The sequence below is a fragment of the Hyperolius riggenbachi genome, chromosome 1, assembly GCF_040937935.1.
Source record: "Hyperolius riggenbachi isolate aHypRig1 chromosome 1, aHypRig1.pri, whole genome shotgun sequence".
NCBI lineage: Eukaryota > Metazoa > Chordata > Amphibia > Anura > Hyperoliidae > Hyperolius > Hyperolius riggenbachi.
This window is the reverse complement of record NC_090646.1, coordinates 468,515,642-468,541,769: the sequence shown is the minus strand read 5'-3', so window position 1 is coordinate 468,541,769 and position 26,128 is coordinate 468,515,642. Positions and strand designations below refer to the sequence as shown.

The 26,128-nt window shown below is 41.6% G+C and overlaps 1 protein-coding gene across 10 annotated transcripts in view; it reads right to left on the bottom strand.

The window, feature by feature from the left end:
- EMID1 (EMI domain containing 1) overlaps positions 1 to 26,128 on the bottom strand; it is a 129,262-nt gene that overhangs the window by 32,390 nt on the left and 70,744 nt on the right. For 9 of the 10 annotated variants that reach the window (XM_068240124.1, XM_068240110.1, XM_068240086.1 and 6 more), the window contains 7 exons: positions 17,003 to 17,092; positions 8,956 to 9,075; positions 7,697 to 7,774; positions 7,559 to 7,611; positions 6,789 to 6,842; positions 6,665 to 6,709; positions 1,104 to 1,148 (listed from right to left, as the gene is read on the bottom strand). In XM_068240124.1, the coding sequence (XP_068096225.1) occupies positions 1,104 to 1,148; positions 6,665 to 6,709; positions 6,789 to 6,842; positions 7,559 to 7,611; positions 7,697 to 7,774; positions 8,956 to 9,075; positions 17,003 to 17,092 (485 nt within the window). The remainder of the gene's footprint in view (positions 1 to 1,103; positions 1,149 to 6,664; positions 6,710 to 6,788; positions 6,843 to 7,558; positions 7,612 to 7,696; positions 7,775 to 8,955; positions 9,076 to 17,002; positions 17,093 to 26,128) is intronic. The other variant, XM_068240118.1, reaches the window with a different exon arrangement.

Below are 26,128 nucleotides of genomic sequence, written 5' to 3'. Positions count from 1 at the left end.
CAGCGGCTTCTCCAACATTTCTTGAGCCAAATGGAAGATAGAGCCGCGGCAGAGCCAAAGGGGAGCCAGGGATCCAAACGCCTCCAAGCAAAAGTTCAAAAAAAAATATCCTGCTACACCGATTGGCAAGGTAAAAAATCCAAGGCTTTATTTAGAACATCAAATGACACACAGAAAAAAGCTCACGCATATCGGAGCTCTGCATGGCTCCTTAATCATAGCTACGATTAAGGAGCAATGCAGGGATTCAATACGCGTGAGCTTTTTTCTGTGTATCATTTGATGTTCTAAATAAAGCCTTGGATTTTTTACCTTGCCAATCGGTGTAGTGGGAAATCCTTTTTTGGAACTCCTCCTTGAGCCCACTGCTGATTACCAAGACACAGATGTACTGCACAGGCACACTGAAAGCCCGTTATGTTTACTTACTTGTTATGTTTTAGTTCATCTTATTTTTTTATTTGTATAACTACAGTAGGAAGACTGAAAAGCCTCCTAGAAGCATGTAGGCTGATCAGTAGGTTTATGCAGAATAAAACATTAGACGTGAGAACCTTTAAAGATCTAGGTGCTTCTCTCTGCAATGTGAATAGCTTGAGAATAGAACACAAAACATTGGTGAGTCATGGGTGAGACTATAGAAACTGATAAATAAAAAGAATGAAAAGAAGTACGGATGTCAATTGGACCTCATTTTGTCCAGGAGAAATGTGTTTTCTGTTAACAAAGTACAGTCATTTTACTGAATAAGACTTACTTAATTAGCTGAAAACAAATGTAGCATCATTAAGAAAATGCTGTATTTGGAAACAACAATGTGTAATTTCATGAGTCAGGTTGATGTCTCTTAAGAGGCAATAGAAAATATCATATTATGCAAAAGATGGTTAGGAAACTGAGATGGGAGAAGAACAACAATAAAATGACAATATAATAACCTAAAATGCAATTATATTTCCATGAACATGCTCCTTATTTACAAATGAAATAAGTATAAAGCCAAGCACATTCCCTTTGTACTATCTATCGGTGCTGTGACTTGTTTCATGAATGATATGTTCCATGCTGATAGCAGCCTGGAACATGACTACAGAGATTCTTACCGGCTCCCCTTTCTCTCCTGGCTCCCCCTTCAGTCCAGGAAGGCCCTGTGAAGACACCACAATAGAGAAGAACTCCATTATGCAAAACACGACTGGGACAAATATTTACCCTATGGGAAAATCAAGCAGACCATTTTCAACCATAAGAAACATTAATAGAAAAGACCGAAAATTGTTCTCCACTAACAATTGCCTTCAATAGATTTTGTAATATCAAGAGATTGTTTAGGGGTGTCAAACTCAAATACAAAGTGGGTTGCAACTAAACACTGGAACCAAGTCGCAGACCAATTTCAAAGTTTAGTTGCCAATTCCCTTCCTTATAAATTTTCCCGATGAAAAATGGGCCCCCCACTATACTGTTCCCTGGTGTCTAGTGGTCCTCCCTCCCTTGCCTATACAGTTCCCTAGTGATTAATGGTCTTCCCTCCTTTATACAGTTCCCTAATGTCTAGTGGCCCCCCTCCCTCCCCTACATACTTCCCTGATGTTTAGTGGTTCTCCCGTATACAATTCCCTGCTGTCTAGTGGCCACTCGTTGCTCTTTACAGTTCCCTGGTGTGTAGGCGGAAGGACTAGATACCAGGGAACTGTATGGGGGGGACGACTGTTCAGGGGTGGAAGGGGTACAACTAGACACCAGGAAACTGAATGGGGTGGGAGGGGCCACTAGACACCAGGGAACTATATAGGAGGCTGTGTAATTCCCTAGTGTCTAGTGGTTCCTCCATCCACTATACAGTTTCCTGGTATCTAGTGGTCCCCCTTCCACCCCTGAAGAATAGTCCCCCCCCCCCCCCATACAGTTCCCTGGTGTCTAGTCCTTTCCCCATCCCTCCCCCATAAGGCTTCCCTGGTCATCTAGGGCTTCACCCCCAGTATAGCTTCTGTTAGGTATAGGGTCTCAGAGAAAAAAAAACACATATATCAGTAGCTAAATATTGGCTGTACTTACATTACATATGCATTTCACTGTCCACGTTTGCATTTCACAGAATTTTTATATAGTATTTGCAGAGATTGATGCTCCTGACAGCTCATGGCAGGTTCCATGTTTGACTGTCATGTATGGAGCCAATTGTGATGTAATATCCTCCCTTACCCTGCTTCCTGATTGATGATTCTTTAGCCCTCTCAAGTTCCAGCCCTCAGACACTCCCACCAGACTCTGGTCTAACGGGCATATTGTCTGTCACTCAGCGGGGGGTTGGGGGAGGGGGGTGCGTGCGATCATGCTGTCAGAGGGGGGTGCGATCGTCTCGGGGAGGCTGTCAGATGAACAGAGGTGAGCCGTTTTAGTTCTATACTGGGAAGTCCGGATCTTTTCAATGATTCGAATCGGATCATTGAAAAGATCCAGATCTTTGAACCGAATCTCTGAATCATTTGCAGCAGAGTGAGAGAAGCTGCAGTTCCTGTTTCTTCCAGACATCCACTGTGAACCGAATCTCGGATGATCCTAATCGTTCATGATCCGGACAACACTACTGTGCAGTGAATAATAATTAGCCATGTGGCTAGGAACAATAGAGGACTCCTGCAGTATGCTCTAAGGCAACATGTGCACTGTGAACAGCACATTGATTTTTCAGTGCTGTGAGTTGGGCTGCAAGTTACAAGCTGCTGTAACATGAGCCTGTAACTTCCCACTGTGAAAGCAGCCTTAGGGCCAGATAGGGAAATGAAGGGAAGGACCAAGGGAGTGCAGTGGGGAGAAGAAGCAGCCCCAGCATGCTCTGCAGTATCTGTTATGCGGCCTGCAGCCTGCGGCCTCCTTAGGAGCTTGGAAATAAAGAAGATTGCTATTCAGCAAACAACAACGTAAGAGAGATTTTTAACTTCAGTATTACCTTTTTGGCTTCCTTCTAAACTGTTTAACACAAGAGAATAGAGGTGTAAATTAGCTTCAGTAGCCTAACAGTTACTCTTTAAATGTCCTCAGCTATAATAACTTGTGTATTCATGATAACTTCCAAGGGAGCTTCCTCTACGAAGCACATATGAATGCCTGACCAATACAATGAAACAATTCTAACATGGAGGCTTCCTGCCACTACAATAATTTCCCAGAAAGTAACAGAAAGTATCATACCACTGTTTACACTGACACTTTTATTGGCAGCCAGAACTTAAAGTGGACCCAAACTTACATTATGCACAGGGCCAGATTTACCATAAGGCACTATAGGCACGTGCCTACAGGCGCCTGATGAAAAGGCAGCTCAAACCTTTCCACCAGTGCCCCTCTCTCTCGTTCCCTATACAGAGTCCTGATGAGAGTGTAAAGGAGAGGTTATTCACCCAGCTCTCTGCATTTCACTGGCGAGATCACCCTCCAGTTGGGGGTAACTCTAGCTACTTAATATCAAGGGAACTTCTACTTACCTAATACTAAAGGGCACCTGTAGCTACCTATGATGGGCAAGGGAAGTATGGGAGAAGTGACAGCTGGGGCAGCAAGCACAATTGCAGTGCGGTCCGGTGGGTGGTTGTAGATTCATGGAGGGCGAAGTCTAAGGTGACAGGAAGTCTGTGCCTATAGGCTCCTGTGAAATAAATCCGTGCCTGATTATGTAATTTGCATTACATTATGCCCTATATTGACTGTAAACAAGCTAATGCTACTTTCAAGGGATATATAGCTTCTTACCTAAGCTGTATCCATTTTAATCCAGGGAAATTTCCTGCTCTGAACCAAGGTTGCCATCTTTGTTAGCCTATTCAATTTATTGCAAGATGATTTTTTTTTCACATACAAAATTTGCATTCAGTTGTGACCCACTTCATTGACTAACATTGGTTTTCAGTTGTATTGTGATTTTAAAGTACAACTGAAGTGAGAGGTAAATGGAGGCTGCCATATTTATTTCATTTTAACCTCTTGAGGACTGCAGTGCTAAACCCCCCTAGTGACCAGGCCATTTTTATTAAAATAGGCCACTGCAGCTTTAAGGCTAAGCTGCAGGGCCGCACAACACAGCACACAAGTGATCCCCCCCCCCTTTTCTCCCCACCAACAGAGCTCTCTGTTGGTGGGGTCTGATCGCCACCCTTGTGTTTATTTTTTATTTTTTACAAATATTTTTGTTACAGTTTTTTATTAAAAACAGTATGTTTCTTTAAATCTATTCCCTCCCTCCCTCCCTCCCTCCCCATAGCCATGGTGATCGACTGTCATAGGCTTCTGCCAATGAGAGACGATCGCTCTCCAGTGTCCCAGGGGGACAGCCATATCACACGGCTGTCCCCAGTGCCGATCGCAGTGCTGTACATGCAAATAGACGGCGATCACGCCATCTAACAGTCTCCCGAGCGGCAATAGCCGCTCGGAGACTGAAGGTGGGGCGGAGCTCCGCCCCCAAAGCAGGAGATGCGCGCGCAGCCTGTGCGCGATCTCCTGCATTAGCTGGCCCCAGGACTTTACGCCAATCTGCGTTAGGCGGTCCTGGGGCTGCGGCCGCGGCCACGCCCATCGGCGTGACGCGGTCGACAAGAGGTTAAGCACAACCAGGTACCTGGCTATCCTGCTGATCCTCTGCCTCTAATACTTTTATCCATAGACCCTGAACAAGCCTGCAGCAGATCAGGTGCTTCTGACATTTTTGTCAGATCCGCCAAGATTAGCTACATGTTTGTTTCTGGTATTATTTAGACACTACTACAGCCAAATAGACCAGCAGGGCTGCCAGGCAACAGGTATTACTTAAAAGGAAAAAAAATATGGCAGCCTCCATATTCTTCTCACTTCAGTTGTCCTTTAAATGTGGGAAACTGTATGTGGTTTTGACAAGTGTGATCTTAGTCTAAAACTTACCTTTTATCATGGTAATTAGGAAATTAAGTAAAGACACCAAAATCTTTAACAAATATTACCTAGATCAGACATTTAAGCCTCTGAAGAAATTTAGTGCATCGGTCTTCATTTGTGGTATTTTTTGTTAAGTTCACAAGAACTGGATTGCTTATATAAAACTTAGATAAGCATGAGCTTTGGGACACAGTATTCTGCTCAAGGGCTGAACAGCCATAGTCATGCCCTAAAACAAAATGATTGTCTAAACATACGGTATGTGACATTGTAGATCCCTTCATATCTAGCAGCCCACCAAGAAAAAATGACTCTAACAAAATAACCAAAAACATTTCTTACTTTTGTACTTTTGGTTAAGCGATGTGAGATTCTAAGACATGTTACAGGAAACTGAGAAAGTCCAGCCTTCCAATTAAATTATAAGTTTAATAGGGGACTCTTGAGAGTAATTTATAGAGGCCTTGGAAGGGTGGATGAGTTCAAAATTTACAACGACAAAACATAAGACCATTGCATACTAGTTGACTTGTTATTGGTGATGTTAAAGACACAGTTACATATTACTGTACCAGTAATAAAATTGGAAAGGGTATCTATTATACAGTATACTGTAAGTATGGATTATCTGACAGAACAAAATTCAGACATATCGTAAGATATTTTATATATATCTATTCTAAAATAAAATAGAGCTCCCTGTATTACATAAGGGATAAACAAGCAAAATTTTCAAAGTCGGCTAATTCGCCCCAATCTTGCTTAAGCTGGCCACACATGATACACTAACATTTTACAGGAATTTGATAAAAACGATTGGTTGTGCTGAAAAATCAGGAACGAGTAAGAAATCCAATCTTATCGATCGATGTAAGTCGATCGGAGTGGTGGATTTTTCTAAACAATTTTTATGAAAATTGAATGGTGTAGGGTAAATTATCAATTTATTAATGCATAGACCCAGGCAATTTTTTCAGAGTTTTTTTTTTTTTTTTTCATTGTTGGGGAAATATTGAACACACATGTGTGGTACATTTGTCAGATTTTTTTAAATGTTGCATTCAATCAGAAAGATTGATTGTAATTCTTGAATTGAAAATAAATGTAAAAAATGTTATAGTGTGAGTGTTTAGCGAGATTCTTGTGAGATCAGCAGCCAAGTTCATCATAACTCCACGTTAGGTGAAAGTAAGGATTTGCAAGGGTTTTTCTTGTAAACAATTGTGAAAGATACCTTATTGCGTTAGCACAATCCTTCAATTGATTTTAGCCTTCAATATCAATCAACAGATGTTATTCATCGATCATTTCACTTCAATTTTGCTATTGTTTCACATCAATTTATGATCTTTTTGTCGAACAAATGTGGAAGTTTTGTGAAACTGATTTGTGAGATTCTCACAGACTGGTCGAACGTTTGTGAAAAGCTTTATTACATATGTGCCACAATGTCGGAGTGGATAGCACTCTCACTTTGAGATTCCAGTTCGAGTCTTGGACAGGATGCTATTTGCCTTGAGTCTGTTTGTGCTACTTGTGTCTTTCTACACCCCCAAAAACATACAGGTACGTTAACTCGCTTTCCCCAAAATGGGGACGACTATGGTAGGGATTAGATTGTGAGCCCCTCTGAGGGACAGTTAGTGATAACACTACACTGCTCTATGAAGCACTTTGATCTCAGCGCTATAGAATACAAAGTAAAATATATACAGTAAGTAAAAAACAAAACAGACCAGTCTTCAAATCTTACCACTTCCCCTTTTCCCCCAGGTTCTCCTGGCCAACCAGCTGGACCCTGCAGGCAGAGCAAAGCTACTTTAAGTCTATTTATTTCTGTTGATCTTTCCAGCAAACTGTATTATAATAGTACTCACGGGGTCTCCTTTGTCTCCTTTAGGACCATCTCTACCTGGAGGACCAGGTAACCCCTATAGAGTAATAACATTATAAGACAAACCAAAAATTAATTGAAGTATGCACTCATTTCAAGCTTTGTAAAATGCAAACAGCACTAAAAATGTTGTTAGGCTTTGTTCCCATCTGAAATTGGAGGGCTCACACAAACAAACACAAATGTTTTTCCTGTGCACTTGTAATGTCACGTGACAGTACATGATGTCAAAAATGCAGCATGCAGAGCATTGGTTATTTGGCAAGAACTGCATGCCACTATGGTGACCCAAATTTGGCCCAGATATAGTGTGTGTATGCACCTTACAGTCACAGATCAATCTAGATAGCAATTTATTGACTCAGTCCAAAAAGTAAGCCAATAGAAGAATGTAGATCAGGCGGAATTAAAGAGGGCACTTGTGTAGTAATTTGTGCACCAATTTTAGGGTATAACAAAGACTATTTCTAATAATAATAAGCTATTGCATTTCAGCCTGGTCACATGGAAAGCAATATGATCTCTTTCTTTGTCTGGAGAGATACACTCTGACACAACCACAGTGAACTAAGTCAGGCATCGCACTGCATATCTCAGACACAAAGTTTGTGGTGAGATTTCTGCAAATAACTGATAACTGACCAGGTATGTTCCGCACTGTAATTCAATGAGATGTGTTACTATGATAAATGAATGTATTATTAGCTATATGGCAGTCTCAGAGTAAGGAATTTTATAGGACTGGAAGCATACATTTTGTCCCATGATTCCAGGTGGTCCAGTTTTTCCCTCTGGTCCCGGTGGTCCTGAAACAAGACACAGAGGCAAGACAGTGTGGAAAGTCATCCTGGAAAGAACTGTGAAGTCTACAAAATCCTGTGTATTATTTACCTGCCGGACCTGGGGGACCTCTCGGACCCTGGACAGGGTATCCCCCACTCTCAGGAAAACGGTTTGAGTTGAAACGGTCTGAAAAAGTATGAGTGTATCAAAGGTTACACTAAGAATATGTTTATTTTAGAATACATTTTTGAGAAAGTGCCGAGATTCAACCATTTAATGCAAAGAAAGGCAATCCTCTAAAGCAGTTTGCTTTGTGGTTGTACTTTCTTGCTTCCTCATCTCCTTAACTGACTTCTGCCAAGAATGCCATGCCTTCCAACCAAACTCTATCCCCCCTTTCATTTAGAATATATAATGTAGAAAAACATGAAGCAATTTAATGACTGATCCTCTAATTCATGGTTGTCAAACTCAAATACAAAGTGGCAGAAATTGAACACTGGGACCAAGTCGCAAGCCAACCTCAATGTGTAGTGGCCACCTCCCTCCCTTATAAAGTTCCTGGTGTCTAGTGCCATCCCTTCCTCCCCTATACAGTTTCCTGGTGTCTAGAGGTCCCTCCCTCCCCTCCCCAATATAGCTTCCCTAGTAGTCTAGAGTGGGCCAAACAATGCACAATGGGGAAACCACTTGTGAGCCAAATTTGATGGTTCTGTGGCCCAGATTTGGCCCGTGGGCCAGAGTTTGACATGTATGCTCTATTTAATTAAATTCCTAAAATGAATAAAGATAATCAGAAAGCTCTGCCTATGTGGATAATGAAATTAGTTAGAAGCATATAACTGCTGATGTTATGTCTGGTTCTGATCTCTCGTCTTTAGGCAAGTTATCGGGAGGATGGCCATTCATTTTCAGCCAGAATAATGTTATCATCCATGGTTGGGTTAAGCCTTATTAGTGCAACCTTTAGGTATTTCTATGGTGGTTGGATCAATTGATCAAATGTCTTGAGAGGATGTGATGAAAGTAGCACTGCCATACCTCTGAGGAAGTCCCGTACAGGTGGTGACACGTCTGTGTGGCAGGCTGCATTTACCAAGGCTCCCATATGGTTACATACTTTGGTTTCACTGTAATTTTATTAAGTGTAAATAAATATGACTATGAGCTATAACCAGCGGGACAAGCCATACTAATACCTGGTGATTTACATTTAAGGACAATACGCTTAGAACTGGTTTCAAATAGCCATCAGTAGGGTAATCCATGCTTATCATTATAGAAAAAAGTGGTGGCAGACAAGATGACACATGATTAAGAAAATAGAAGAATGTTTATGAACATTTTCATCAAATTAATATACTTACCCTGATCGACTAATCTCTGATAAACTGGGGCAGGAGGGCCTGATGGCCCTGGAGGACCCCTCTCACCCGGGGCACCTGCAGCACCCTCTCTTCCAGGAGGACCAGGAGCACCAGGAGGACCTAAGTACCGGTAATATTAATACATCTGTAAACTGGGCTAAGCGAATATACAGTTAGGACCATCATTATTTGGACACTCACACCAGTTTTGTAATTGTACCTGTTCACTGAAACATTCAAACTATTGTCATTAAATGCATATGGACATAAAGTGCAAACTTTCAACTTTAATGTGAGGTTATCCATATCCAAACTGGGGGACGGATTTAAAGGACAACTGAAGTGAGAGGTATATGGAGGCTGCCATATTTATTTCATTTTAAGCAATACCAGTTGCCTGGCTATACTGCTGATTCTCTGCCTTTAACACTTTTAGCCATAGATCTTGAACAAGCATTCACCAGATCAGGTGTTTCTGACATTATTGTCTTGTTTCTGGTGTTATTCAGACCCTACTGCAGCCAAATAGATCGGCTGGGCTGCCAGGCAACTGGTACTGTTTAAAAAAAAATATGGCAGCCTCCATATTCTTCACATTTCAGTTGTTCTTTAAAAGAGAACCTTAAGTGTATTAAAAAAAGAAAAAAAAAAGAGTTTAACTTACCAGCCCCCTGCAGCCGCCCTGTGCCTGCGCTGTCACTAAGTGTCCCTCCAGTCCCCCGCAGTGACCCTCTTCTGGGCGGCAGACTAGTGAGTAGACGGTGCATTGTGCATGCGCGGCCGTGGCTGTGCACGTTCTCGATTGTGCACCCATCAATGGGAGCATTCTGCACATGTGCAGTAGAGATTTTCCTGTACTGCTCATGCGCAGAGCGCTCCTGTCCACGGGAGGACAATTAGGAGGCGCGCATCAGAACGAAACTGAGTCGCTGTGCGGAACCGGAGTATCGGTTTGTCCCAGCATGAGCACAGGGTGGCTGCAGGGGGCTGATAGAAGCCTCAGGTAAGTTAAACTCTGTTTTTTTAATATAGTTAAGGTTTACTTAAGTATTACAGCTATTCAATATGTAACAACCTGTTTTTTGTGAAAACAAAAGAGAGTTTCAGGTGTGGGTAATTCCTTTGTTATTTCTTCATAAGTTAAAAAAAAATGAATGCACTGGTGAACTCCATGGAAACAACAGTAGTGGATGATTGTAGGAAGATTCATAAAAGATTGTAGGAAGATTTCCTACAAGAAAAATCCCTTCACAAATACAGTATCAATCTCCAAGTCTACTATAAAAAAATACTTCATGAAAGCCAATATAGGATTCAACACAACATGCAAACCACTCATAAACCTCAAGAATAGAAAAGTTAGAGCTTTATCATGCATGTCTGCCAATGACGGTGGTCCACTAGTGTTTACTGAGGATTGACTGAGGACAGAAGCAGCCAAATTAATTCTGAGGTGTACAAAGTGTTAGCTTAATTTCAGCCAAGTTGACAGGTTGGCGTCTCACAATACAGATAGACAATGACCCAAAACATATAGTAAAAGCAACCTAGAAGTTTATTAAAGGAAAACTGAGGTGGGAGAGATTTTAAAAAATTATACATACCGTACCTGGGGCTTGCTTCCCCACTCCAGTCTGATCGCTCCCTCATTGTCCTTAGCGCTGGCTGGAACTTCCGCAATTCGTCCTGGAAAGTCCTTTGGTCTGGGGCGTATTGAGCATGCATGGCCCAGCCGTGCGCATGCCCCCATTGTGCACCCGATGCCAGGAGCGTTTGAACACTCCTGGCCACGGGAGCATGATGAAGGAGCGAGCGCGGCTGGACTGTGCCTGCGCTGACAGGTCCCAACTGAAGGACTTTTGGGGCTGAAGTGCGGAGGATCTAGGCGGTTCAGGAGGACAGCAAGGGAGCGATTAGCCTGGAGGGGGCTGGAGGAAGCCTCAGGTATGTATAATTTTTTTAGCCACCCCGTCTCAGGTGCACTTTAAAGCAAGAAAATGGAATATTCTCCAATGGCCTGATCTCAACTCACACGAGTATGCTTTAGACCAATCTTCAGACAGAAAGACCCACAAACAAACAACTGAAAGATGCTGCAGTAAAGTCCTGGGAAAGGAGAAAACCCAGTGTCTGCTGATGTCCATGGGTTGAAGACCTTAGGCAGCTATTGGGTACAAAGGATTTTCAACAGAGTATTAAAATCTAACATGCTATTTTTACATATTTGAGCCCCTGCGATGAGAAAATTGTGTATAAAAATGACTCCAGTGCCTAACATTTGTATACAATGTTTTTGTTAACCCCATTAAATTACAGCCAGCAGTTTGCACTTCAACAGCACCTCACTGGTTTCATTTCAATTCCATTGTGATGATGTACAAAAACAAAATTATGAAAACGGTGTCAGTGTCCAAATTTTTATGGACCTAACTGTATACAATATTATGTCAACAACACAATAAAAGATTTGACTACTTTGACTCATTTTAGACGGCTTACTAATGTTACTTTATGAAGCTTTCAAAATGCAGTAAAATATAATCTAAATGAATATAAGTATAAAGAGTTCAGCAAATAAACAGTCATACATAACGTATTAGTGTAAACCACCAAACAACAGATTAAAACCACTAATGCAAAAAATTGTAACATTTTTAAGAAGTACATTTCTTCAAATTAAAATTCAATACGAATTACTTTTCTCCTAGATTTCTGTTGCTGACAGTAGGCAGTAGAAATCTGACAGACCTGAAAGGTTTTGGACTAACCCATCTCCTCATGGGGGATCCTCAAGGTTTTCTTTATTTTCAAAAGCACTTACTGAATGGCAGTTGCACAGTCCAACTGCAAAAATAGTGTGCTAATGAGTAGGGAGGTTGGTCAACATCTTTGTATAGATCCTTTGGAGGAAGTGCTTTTTTAAAGTATAAAGGAGATACTGAGAACACTGCTGCTTTTTTAAACAGAAGGATGGTCAAAGCAGGCCTATTTAGAACATTTGCACGATTTTCTGCTTTTAGGGAGGATTTCCCTAATTTCCTGTCCTAAAGGCATGCATCACCAGGACAGGAACTGTGCTGAAACCTCTCCACAAGAAAAACATATTTTTAGAGTATGCATTAGAACCTTTGTTGTGTTTTTGTGTGGAAAATGTATATGACAAATGTATGTTATCAGCCTTCTCACTACATGTGTGCTTACGCATGGAGGTACTTTAGGAGGGAGCAGGTGTTCTTGAAATGATCATTATCGATCCATTACATTTTGAGATTAAAAATTTTGATGAGTTATTGTTTTTTTTGGACTATAAGACTCACTTTTTCTCCCCCAAAAGTGGGGAAAAAATCACTGCGTCTTATAGTCCAAATGCAGAAAGTTCCTGCCAATACGAACCTTCAACCAGCCGCAATGTTAGGGACTCCCTGTATTGTGCCCATGCAGAGGAGGACACAAGGGGATAAACGAAGGACACAGGGGGACACAAAGGGGCACAGAGGAGCACATAAGGGGGACATAAAGGGGCATAGAGGAGGACACAAGGAGGACACATGGGGGACACAGGAGGACACAAGGGGGACAGAGGAGGACACAGGGTGACACAATATGCCCCATCACCATGGATGCACCAGGTTTAGTATATATATTTTGCCCCCTGGTTTTTCCTCTAAACCTAGGTGCGTCTTATGGTCAGGAGCGTCTTATAGTCTGAGGAATACAGTATATAGAAACAAACCTGAATAAGTGTTTGTAGTTAAGTAAAGCATCAAGCACAAATATACATGCGTCAAGGGGTGCTTTAGAATATGTTTCCTACAACTGAGGGTATTTGGCTAAAGAGGTACATTCTACAATAATGTTAGGAAACACTGTTATAGAGCAGGTCCTATTCTCTAGATCTAGGAAGTATTACTTCCACCTTTAATAAGTTCCAACAGACCCTCAAAATATTCCTTTTCAATACTGCTTGCGCAGCTTCAATTAATTATTATTTTTTTCATCTACCTTAAAGGGATACTGTAGGGGGGGTCGGGGGAAAATGAGTTGAACTTATCCGGGGCTTCTAATGGTCCCCCGCAGACATCGTGTGTTGGCGCAGCCACTCACCGATGCTCCGGCCCCGCCTCCGGTTCACTTCTGGAATTTCTGACTTTAAAGTCAGAAAACCACTGCGCCTGCGTTGCCGTGTCCTCGATCCCGCTGATGTCATCAAGAGCACACAGCGCAGGCCCAGTATGGTCTGTGTCTGCGCAGTACACTCCTGGTGACATCAGCGGGAGCGAGGACACGGCAACGCAGGCGCAGTGGTTTTCTGACTTTAAAGTCAGAAATTCCAGAAGTGAACCGGAGGCGGGGCCGGAGCATTGGGGAGTGGCTGCGCCAACACATCATGTCTGTAGGGGACCATTAGAAGCCCCGGATAAGTTCAGCTCATTTTCCCCCGACCCCCCTACAGTATCCCTTTAATCTTTCATTCACTAGTGCTACTTTGTGATTGTTTGTCTTCAGTTTGTGATTTACTCCTCATGTTTAAATATAAATTAAAATAATTTTCTAATCTCTTAGGGCTTTCTCTGGTACCTAATGATCTTCCATAGTGTTAAGGTTTCTTCTTCCCTAATGCCATGACGACCATGATGCAACTGGCCAAAGCAGCCTCTATACTTATCACAGATTTAGGAAAGATAACAGGGTAGCAGTCCTGCCAATCAAACCTGTTCTGATTGTCTTTGTATGGTTCCAATGACCAAAAGGCGAAGCATGTGACAGCTATCTCCAAAGGCAAGTGGAGACCTTCATATTACTGATGAGGAGGGTCAGTGAGCAATGGGTTCCACAATAGAAAGGTAAGGATATTTTCTCCCTACAGATAGCTTTTTGCTCCAAGTTTTGTTTTAAAGCGAGAGGGATATGGAGGCTGCCATATTTATTTCCATTTAAGTAATTTCAGTTGCCTGACTGCCTTGCTAATCTTCTCCCTCTAATACTTTTAACCATAGACCCTGAACAAGCATGCAGCTGATCAGGAGATTCTGACATAATTGTCAGATCTGACAAGATTAGCTGCATGCTTATTTCTGTGTTATTCAAACACCACTGCAGCTAAATAGATCAGCAGGGCTACCAGGCAACTGGTATTGTTTAAAAGGAAATAGATATGGCAGCCTCCATAGTCTTCTCGCTTGAGATTTTAGTTGGCGTTATGCCTGTCATTTTTCCCCTCTCTGTTATTTCTCCAGTTTATACTAGGGTTGCCACTCAGCCTGTGCTTGAACAGCTTACCAGGTAATTATGGTGTCTGCGGCGGTGCCGTATTTATATTTTATTGGCTCACTGAAGGGCTGGTAAATTGGCAGGCTGTCCGTCTGTGAGTCACTTGCACTCTCTCCACAGGCTTCATCACCAGTGGGGATATTATACACATTGCACCTGCTGCCAGCCTCTGCCTAGCCCCTTGCACCAACTCCAAATATAGTGCAAATGGCAGATTCCCAAGTGCAACATGTGGGATTACTGGGTGGTGACACAAAAGGGAACTCAGAAGAGAAAGGTGTGGATAAAGATGACATGAGATGAGCAGAGGCAGGAAACCAAAGAAGAGATGTGGCCAACTGCTGTGGCAATGTGCCTACATGGTTGAGGTGTAAAGGTCATGTTTGTTTGTGCAAATACCACTTGTGATCATACTGTAGCTCTCCCTGGCCAGTGACAACAGTGCTGTGCCTGGATTTTTAGTGTACGTTCTGCAGTCCAGCCCCCTATGCTCCAACCACCTGGTATTTTTGGAAAGTGGAGTGGAGCTGAAGCTGGCTTGAAGCACATAGAGCAGGCTTTTTCAACCAGGGTTCTGTGGAACCCTGATGAGGAGTCTACAGGGGTTAACCTCCAGTGAGAGAGGCCTCAGGAGGGTTTGTTGGGTCAGTTGGTGAGGTAAGAAAGTTTCAGAAGTACCTCTTTCTCCACCCGCTGTATTCTCCACTCGTTATCTACCTATCCCAACCTCCAGTTGCTATTATATGGTGTTAAATTAAAGGGGGGGGGGGGCAGTATAATCAGGCACACTATAATAGGGGGAAATTATAAAAAGGAGCACTAAATTAGTAGTCAGTATATAAGTAAGCACAGTAACGCACATCACTATGATAGGGATACAGTATAGAAAGGTGGCATTATAGGGTGTAATATAATAGGAGGCACTATTGTGTTGGAGCTCTATCATTTTGGATAATATAATAAGAAATACTATAATACGGGCTACTAAAATAGGGAGCACTGCAATGACAGGTCTCTAACAATGCCAAGGGACACTTATACTAATACTAGAATTTTGTTTTGACCAAGATAATCACGAATGATGGTTATGGGCGGCCAGCAGTAATCTGGTGTGTGTGTGTGTGTGTGTGTGTGTGTGTATGTATAGCTTAACCTTCCTGTCACTCATCCTCTGGCTCATGTCTCTCCCCACATCTCCTCTCACCCTTCTCCATCCTCTCTTATTCCTTTCTCTCTGTCTCTTAACACTGTCTTTCTCTCCTTCTTCTACTCCTACATATCGTCTCTCTCTTTTATTCTTTTCTATAAAACGTCTCTCCCTGCTGTTTTGCTTTTTTGCACTGACAACAACTTGGTACAAAACAGGAACATTTTGTACCAATGGACAGATAAAAACAAATGTGTATCAACAGCTGTGGTGCTCAGCAAGATTTCGGATATCCGAACTACCCAGATAATCCGAACTTTTTATAGCAATTCATATATATTTTTTAAATCCGAATAGACTATCCGAGCAAACTCGGATTTCCCATTTGAAATCCAAAATCCAGGTGGACAGTTAGTTCAGATATCCAAGCAGAAGCCAAAATCACCTTGAATGGCAAAAATCCCTTTCGAAAGGCATCCAGGTCGAGAGAGAGAGAGAGAGAGAGAGAGAGAGAGAGAGAGAGAGAGAGAAAGATAGATAGAGAGAGAGAAAGATAGAGAGAGAGAGACCTCCGAAAGGGTTTTTTGCCATTTGAAGAGACTTTTGGAAGCATTTTAAGTCATTTTCAGGTCACTTCCAGTTTTCTATGCGGATATCCGAATCCGGCCTGATATTGGGTTTGGCTATCCGAGTATCCGATACCAAAAAGTTTGGATTCGGATATCCGATTCGGATCCGGATATCTGGGTATCCCGATTCGAATCAGTTCGGATTTTAAAAAGGGGTATCCGAGCACCCCTGATCAACAGCTTAGACTACTTCCTGTAATGCAGCAACAAACCAACAAATGTTGATTTAGGTAATTCCTTTAATGACTAACTACATGGTTTATTTCAAACTTTCAAAACATTAAGTTTCTTCTTCAGGTATTATACAGAACTGGATCAGAAATGTGCAAATGTGAATGTAACATACAGAGACTTATAAATGTATTCCAATAATACTTTGAATGAAATAATAATACAAATTATAGTTATAAAAAAAACAACAATGAATCAAAAGAAAATTACAGAACTTAACCACTTAAGTACCAGCGGTCTCTGCCCCCTTAAAGACCAGAGACTGCTGGTACCATAAACAGTGAAATACTGAATAATTGCCGCACATACCCGCAGCTACCACCATCCACACCATACGGCGGGAACCTCAGGTCTCCCAATCTGCTATTTCTATGATGGAAGAGTTCCTGTGAGCCTGTCAGGAGCCGCTTTCATTGGCTCCTGACCTTGTCTATCGATGTAAGCCAATGGAAGTTACTTACATTGATAGACAGGGTCAGGATTCAATGAAATCGGCTCCTAACCAGCTCACAGGGCTCTGCCTTCATAGAGACTGCAGAGCGAGTGAGCTGCGGCGGGCAGACAGCAACACGATTGGCAGGAATGATGAGAATGCATGGCGGCGGTGAGCTGAAATCTACGACCCTGGCATTAACAACAGCATCAAAACAGGATGTAGATTTCAACTAGCGCCCTCCTTAACTGGTTAAATACAAAGCAAGAACATATGTAATGAATGATTGTATAGTAAATTAAGTAAGATGTCATGGCCATCAATAAAAAGGCCTACCTGGAGGTCCAACCGGATCTTTCATTAGTTGTGACCCTTGGCTTCCTGGAGTACCTACTGGACCTATGGGGCCTTTTCTGGTGCTCATACCTGCAATATAACATAAATTATATATAGTATTATCTATATACTTTAGATCAGCTGAAGATAATGCACTGTTGGTCTCTCTCTGATTTTGATTTCAGAGAAACAAGTAATCAATTAACTCATTTTACACAATAATGATGCCTGTTTTAATGAACATTTCTTTAATATATCAAAGAAACAAAAGTCTCCTCACATTTTTTAAATACGTCTTCACAAATGGTTTAGCAATACTCACTACAGTCTAATATGACTCAGGCATGGATTAAAAGTTTTTGTCACGTAATAGGAGACATTGTCCAATACATCTAGGGAACATTTTCAGGATTTTATGTTCTCCAATGAGCTCAGGAGAACCTAAATAAATGAGGCCCAATGTAGGATGAAATTTTGAAATAAGAAAATGTTGTGACATCTCAGACATCTCACGCCACAAGCTCCCATCTTTTTATATTCTGAGTCTTTCGCATACGTTTCAAATGATTATTTTTTAATATTTATATAGAGCTGACATCTTTTGCATCGCTTTATAAAGTATATGTAAGTTTGTCACTAACTGTCCGTCCCTCTGAGGGATTCTAACCCCTACCATAGTCATATGTACATTGTAGTCTAGGGCCAATTTAGGAAACCCATGCAGACATGAGGAGAACATACAAAAAAAATCAGAACTCTGTTTGCTGTTCTACAAACATTAGCTATTTTTATGATTTTTTTTATTTTGTAAATGTTATAAAAGCTCTGTCATTCTAACATAAATGCTTTTGCCACCTCTCAAATTTCCATGTGTATGTTTATCATTATTGGTGGGTGTGGGGAGACTAGGTAGACAGCGATTCAGCCGGTCCTCAGAAATGTGATGTAATAAAAATATCTCCAGCAACTGCTGAAAAAGCAAAGTTCTAAGTAGAAGACCTCTTACTGACATCAACAATCCTCCCCACTTCTGTGACAAATGTAATTCCCTCTCAGTTATATCACTCAGTTATATAACTGTAAATTTGGACAAATCAGGAATGATGTTCCACAGCAGCTCCAACTCCAAAACTCTCACTAACAACTCACTACTAACAAGCAAATCATTGGCGATTTCAAATGCATCTGTAATTTCATCCGCATTCGATCTGTAATCACGGCTTACGGCCTTAATCACAAGTCAGAATCCGTGACTACTTAAACGTTTAATAGCAAAGCCCTTGTACATGCTAGAAACACCATATTTGCATGGGATGTTAAGAAGAACAGTGGGAACAAGAAGAAAGAAAATTTTCAAAAAGACCTTATAGTTTTTGAGAAAATCGGATTTTAAAGTTAGAGGGAAAAAATAGCAAAGATAGCAAAGTCACTGCACTAGAATGACAGATAATGTATTATCATGTATATACATGTATTTGCTTTTTGATGTTCAGAGTGTGGGAAATATTTCCCACACTTTGCAAGAAAACTTTAAAATTTATTTTCTCAAACTATGAGGTCTTTTTGATTTTTTTTCCCTCTTGTTTCCACTGTTCTTTTTAAGATACTATGCAAATTTGGTGTTCTAGCACATACGGGGCTTTGCTATTAACCGCTTAAGTCGGCAACCAGGGGAAACATTTCCCACACTCTACAAGAGAATTTTAAAATCAATTTTCTCAAAAATATAAGGTTTTGGTTTTTTTAAACAAAAATTCCTCTTGTTCCCACTGTTTTTCTTAGCATATCCTGCAAATATGGTGTTTCTAGCACGTACGGGGGCTTTGCTATTAACCGCTAAAGTTGGCAGGCTCCAACTCGTGATCACGGATGCAATTACTGATGTAATGCGTAATTTCGACTCGTGGCCGCATTCAAATTCGGAACTCCGTTTCCATCCGTAATTATGATCACGGCAGATACAGAAGTGGGTGGAGCCATGATCGAATCCACTCGAATCCGGGATCGGGTGCATCTGAGCATCACTGCACAGAAGATTAAAGACAAAGGTTCAAACCTATGTTTAATCTAGAAAATATCTGCTGTGTGTCACTGTTCGGCAATATCTTCTTATATCTTTCTCTGATTTTTGTGCCATCCATGATACAAAATGAAATTGGTGAAATTCTCCTCAATGTGGAAACAGAAAGCAATTAAAATTTGGCAGAAGCCCTGTAACGTGCGCAAAATCGTTATCGTGGTCAGCGCACAAGATGTGCACTGACACAACGGAAACCCTCCACACGCGTATAATTAGGTGAACCCAGGCTAGGTGCAATGCACCAGCAGAGGGCAATTCCCACCGGCAGATGGCGCTGTGGAGTGCAGACGAGCACAGCCTCTGCACAACCACAAATGCCAGATGGGAATTGTACAGATCTAAGACAATGCGGGGCTGAACAGCCCTTAAAGAGAAAGAGCACAGATACAGGATGAATGTGTGTTCACCAATCTAGTCGCAACCCTGCGACGGTGAACACACATCAGCAGAAACAAAAGCAAGAACGTGATCGCGAGAAAGGCGATCACCAGAAGTGACACAAGACAGATCAGAATAGAACACGAGAGGAGCAAAGGCACAGCAAACAACAATGAGAAAACAACGAAAACAACAAACGCTAACTAAACTCGAACACCGCACTCATTCGCAACAGCGAACGCGTTTACAGCGCGATCTCCGCGCGTTAAGCGCAACAGAGACAAGCACGCCTAACTAACCACTGACAGACAAACACGAAACAGAGGACGTGAGCCTACAGCAAGCGTTCGTATCAGACAAAACAGACAAACGGAAAACAGGAATAAGAAAGGAGAGATCCACTGCTCTTTCCATCAGAGCGAGTGCGATCTGGGTTCAGAAACAAGATAGGGAAGATCCACTGCTCTTTCCGCCAGAGCGAGTGCGATCCAGGTACAGAAACAAGATTGCAGATCAGAAGGATCCACAGCCACTACCGCTAGGGGCTAGTGCGATCCAAGCAAGACAGGCAGATGAGATAGCTGGTAGCAACCGCTGCTCCAGCTATACTCCAAGAAAGCGGATCAGAAGGATCCACAGCCGCTACCGCTAGAGGCTAGTGAGATCCAAGCAAGACAGGCAGATGAGATAGCTGGTAGCAACCGCTGCTCCAGCTATACTCCAAGAAAGCGGATCAGAAGGATCCACAGCCGCTACCGCTAGAGGCTAGTGAGATCCAAGCAAGACAGACAGATGAGATAGCTGGTAGCAACCACTGCTCCAGCTATACTCCAAGAAAGCAGATCAGAAGGATCCACAGCCGCTACCGCTAGAGGCTAGTGCGATCCAAGCAAGACAGATGAACAGAAGGGGCTACCAGTAGCAACCGCTGCTCTGGTTAGCACCCCCAGACAGAACGATTTCCTGACAACCACCGTAGGCGACAGGACAATTGCAACAGAGCGGTAATACAGACAAAACAGATAACAATCTAACTGCACTAGGGAAACTGCCTAGTGCAGTCCCAAGAATTACTCTAAGATAACTTTGACAAGAAATAGCATGGCTGACACTCTAGGGGTGTTTTAATAAACCCTGAAAGGATGACCAGCCAAGGACTCTGGGAAAACATGGCTTTTTATACTGCCAGCCTACAAAGGAGGCAGCTAGGTGATTTGCATAACCAATGCATGCAAATTCCTCAGCAGCAGAGCAGATCAGAAACTTGCAAAAGAAAGACAGGTCTCTCTTCCAGAGACCTGCAGCCCACAGACTAGAGGAATGGTCAAACAGCTGTCTGCCTGTGCATCCAGCTGAGCGGATCATTACAAGTCCTAATCCTTCCTTGAGCAATCCAAAACCAAAATAAAAAGTTTTGAATGAATGTAAAAACCTGTTGTACTATATATGGTAGCTAATGTTACGTTCATCTTCCTTTTGAATGTTAAAAAGCATTGTTTGGCTTTCTAATGTTTAAAATGAATTAAACATATTAGTATAGTTTTGGCTGCAGTTGGGCTTTAAATTCTTCATACTTCAAAAACTATTTTCCTCTATACTCAAAGTTTATTCCCATTCACCGTACTGGGCAGGGTGAAAATATGCTGTTAAAAATGGTGCTACTCCTCCACATCCTCTATTCCTGCTGGATGCTTCATTTTCTTGTGCCCATAAGTGGCTTCACCAAACTTCAAAATAAATGTTTTCCTTTATACTGAGTAGTAATAAACGTCTTACCAACAGGAAACTATGCATACTCACAACAGGTAAGGAAGTTTAACAGTCCCAGACATATTGCAATAGAGTTAAAAACAATATTTTTTTCAATTGCAGTCTATGACTACACTGTGACATGGTGAGACCATTAAATACGTGCAGCCCCCAAAGCCTTTCTGTAGAAAGGGACATTGAAAGGCAACACAAAGTTTCATCACCATCTTGTGACAGGGAAGAAAACCAAAAGGTTATGAGACCCTACCCTGGCAGTAAAGGGGCCAGATGTCCAAGCCCTGAGCTGGCACACTTGAGGGTTCTGGATTAACAGACTGTTGCTTTTAAATTGAATTATTACAGAAACAAAAGAGAATGGAAACTGGAATGATGCCATGGCAATGATTTTTGGCATGAAATTGAAAACTAAAATAGGTTTTTGGATTGTGAGAACTTCGGCAGAAATTACTCAACTAAGACAAGTAGTAAAAGACATGTTAACATATAGACTTCATATTTTGGAGCAAAAATAGAGTGGGGTTACTGCCAAGTAGACAGGCAAAGAGAATTCTTATGATTGGCAACCCATATCCTAAAGGCTATTTATAGCGTGTCGTGAAATAATTGTTTGACATGTTAGAGTGGTCCGGTGTTGTGTGACTACTAAAGGGGATAATATTCCACTAAAGGAAGCCTTCTGTGAGGCCCTCAATAACGTTTGGGTTGGTCAGTCACTGACTACTTGGGATGGGGGCTGCTGCCTAATAAGCATAACTAGCAACTTGGGGTGGGTGCTGCCTAATAATAAGGGTCATAACAGAATTTCGGGAGTTGCTTTTGCCGAGGGGTGTCTTAAAAAAATGTCAGCACCATTAAGGGTGCCTTCACCCAAAAAGATTTGAGAACCACTGCTCTAACCTAAGAATTAGTAAGAAAACGTTAATCGAACATAAATAAAAGGCAGAAGCAAATATGCCACAAGCAGAATTATACTTAAAAGCCACATTGCTAACATAAGCCAGTAACTGGTCTTCCTAATTCCTATTACAGGAACAAACTCTCAGTCTCGGTAGGAAAGATTTTGGTAAGTGTACAACTTCCAATCCTGATGTGTGTAAGCCTACTGAAATGACCTAAAACTTGGAACTACATATTTATTGTTCTTCCATTACTGGAAAAAATAGCTCTAGAATCTCATCCTATGTCGGTTCTCTCACCCACATAGTGAAAGTTCTTCCTCCACTGTGTAGTTTTATGGTCTCCCATTGCCTTTCAGAGCTGAGCATTCAAAACACAGACCTAAAAAAGGTCACCTCTCAGCTCTACACTGCACTCTAGAGCAGGGTTCACACTTGCCAGTAGTGTTGGTGTTCGAATCCGGATTTCCGCAATTGGAATCCTGGATTATGCCGTACACCGCACTTCAGCATATGTCCATCATAGTCTAGGACCAAATGAGGGGGAAGACAATTAACTTACCTGTATGTTTTTTGGATGGGGTAGGATACTGGAGTGCCTGGAGGAATCATACCCAGACATGGGCAGAACCTACAAACTCCATGCAGGTAGTGCCCTGGCTGGTATTCGAACTGAAGACTCTGTGTGAGTGCTAACCACATGTATTTATGCAGCACTGACATCTTTTGCAGCACTTTACAGAGTACATAGTCATCTCACTAACTGTCCTTAGATGAGCTCACAATCTAATCCTGCTATAGGCCTCAATTCACTAAGCTTTATCAAACAATTTATCAAATGTTTGATAATTTACCTCATGTGTAAAATCTAATTTTAAATTCACTAAGGTGTTATAGATTTATCGAATGTTTTATCGATAAAACGTTCAATAAATCTATAACACCTTAGTGAATTCAAAATTAGATTTTACCCATGAGGTAAATTACCTTGATAAAGTGTTTGATAAAGCTTATTGAATTGAGGCCTCAGAGTCACAGTCTAATGTTTTCACTATAAGCTTATTCTTGAGGGAAACCTTTTCTGTTTTATAGCCTGTTTGTATATATGTATTTTGAGGGTGGAGGAGACACAGGTATTCTTGCCTGAAGTGACAACAAAGCCAAAAATGGCCCTGCTCAGTGGGCTACTACTGGCTATCTATACTGGGGGGTTACTACGGTGAGAGGAAAAGGGGTGCCTTTTTATTTTACTTATTTTTTTTTTGATGGGGGGGGGGGCAACCAAAACGTTTGCTACGGGGCCCTATGATTTCTAGCTACGCTCCTGCTTATATGGTGGGATATCACTAAAATAAAAAAGTTTTGGAGCAAAGTCTTTATAAACAAAGTGACAGGGCAGGAAACTCCCAGCAGTCCTCCTCAGATAGAGCTATTACCCATGATTATAAAAAAATAAAGAGTGATTTGCTTTGGTTCATTCTGTGAACAGCCAGGGACCAGATATCCCCTGATATAGCCATAGTAGCAGAATAGGATAAAGAGTTGTGTAGTATAATTGGAAATCTTGCTGCTCAATTATATGAAATAAATTACTATTCTGAAAGGAGATGGATGTCTTCGATGACCTTTATAGAATCAGAGGAATTGAAAAACCTGAGCTAACACAAACGAACTAGAAAAGAAAAAGATAATTTGATTATGGTTATGGTGTGCCGGAAGTGGGAGGGAGAATGTTCTCAGAGTTACTATACTGAGCTATTTCTCTTTCTTTTTCTTTACTTCTGTCATGGAAATTCTACGCCCATATAGAATTAAAGGGACACTTAAGCCAGGAATAAAAAAATCAGTTTTACTTGCCTGGGACTTCTACCAGCCCCCTGCAGCCGTCCCGTGCCCTTGTAGTCACTCACGGAGCCTCCGGTCCCCCACCGCCAGCTAGTTTCGGTTTCGCTGACAGGCCCTGACAGGGAGTCGTCTGGCTTTCTGCGCCTACGCAGGCCTGGCCACGAGTATCCTCCTTCATGTACCCATCCTCAATAGCGTCCTGCACAAGAGCAGGACGCTATGGCAAACGGGAACTCAAAGAAAAATACGCGTGGCCAGGCCTGTCAGTAAAAACGAAACTCGCTGTCGGCGGGGGACCAGAGGCTCTGTGAGTGACTGTGAGGGCACAGGATGGCTGCTGGGGGCTGGTAAAAGCCCCAGGTAAGGTTATTCATGGCTTAAGTGTCCCTTTAACTATTTCTCCTGAGTTTTCTTCTAAGTGATATGTTCACATCTTGCCAATAAAATGCTTTTTAAACCACCAGCAAGCAAGAAAATACTCTAAAACTTCAAGTTCTTTGCTATCCACTTTTTGGAATTTTTTTAATTGCACAGTGCTGAAAAGTGATTTTAAAAAGAAGTTGAAAAATTATCTCCTAGCAGAAAAGTCAGGAGAAAAAGTTCATTGCATATGGGCCATTAGTTTTTTTTTGTGTGTGTGTGTTCCTTTGAATGTTTGGATGCATTATTGTTTGCTACGAAAAGGCTAGTTGATTTTTCAATAGATTATAGAAAAAAGTGATTTCTTGAATAATTATTGGTTTCTGTTAATCATTGAATTAATTAGTGCCATTGTCTACACATGTTAATTGCTGGAATATATTCATTAGGTAAAAATAAAGATTTGTACAAAAAAAAAAAAAGTCACTTGTGAGACATTTTTCTCCAATCATTTCGGACTGTTTTACACCTGGCTATTGCGTTGCAGTGCGTTGCTCCGCCCCATCGCATTGCAACGCAAAAAAACTTCTTTTATATGACCCTGCGGCAGAGTGTGCCAACAGCACTGGTTCCCCTGTTAAAATCTCCACACACAGGAGGCTTTGCATGTCTTTGGTAGCACTGTACTTTGCATGTGAGAGTGCGCGAGAGAGCGTGCTCACACATGTGCAGTACAGAGCGGCCTGAAGACTTCTGAAGCCTCCCACATCGGCAATAAACAGTCCCCGACCCATCAGTCAAGACTACTAATAGGGGTGACAGCACTGGAATGAGGGGACCAGGAGAAGAATGGGAAGGCTCTATGGGACCCAGAGCCTTCCCTTTCCTTAGGTAAGTATCTGTTTTTCTTTTTCATATTTGCTTCAGACTCACTTAAAGGACATGATCAATGATGCAATTGTTTAGGATCCACTGGCCCCAACTAGCTTCTCTGTTTTCATACAATAGGATGCAAATAATCTGATAGCAACTACGATTGTTCACTAAAAATTGTACCGTTAGTAGGCACCTTAATCTGACATCAAAATGCAGAGCTGAGACTAGTCAGGGAACTCAAACTAAATACTGAACAGTGTAAAACCAAAATGAATGTATACTTCTTATGCAAGCAAATAAGCAATCCTAGGCAAAAGAATGGATGCTTCTGAAAAAGCAAATTATTAAAAAATAATGGTTAGAAGGTTAAAGGCCATCTATACTAGTTTTTATTGGTGAATATGTTTGCTATTTCTAATCAAACATTTCTGAAGTATTTGTAGCTAATTAGAAATAAGCCATTCAGTGAAAATAAAGATTTTTCTATATAATCAACCATTTTATTAAATAAAATAAATAAAAAATGGGTTGTATTCTGTGTGGTCACCACAGATACATATTTACATTATGCCATGGCATTGATTTGCCAAACATTTCCATCCTGCTCAATACGGATTAAAAAAATATACTGAAATTGTGTGATCACTAAGTCATTAAAGGGAACCCGAGGTGAGAGGGATATGGAGGCTTCCATACTTATTTACTTTTAAACAATACCAGATGCCTGGCAGCAGTGGCACAGCAATTGGGGATGCACACAAGGGGCCCTCCCTCAACCACAGTATTAGCTAGCTCTTTATTGGTCCTGTGCTGGTAATAATCATTCCTATAGATGCTTTGATTGGTAGTGATCATTAACAAACTTTTCCCCATCCCCTTCTTGCACCTCTGACACTGTGGTTGTCATTGGCAGGTTTTGGT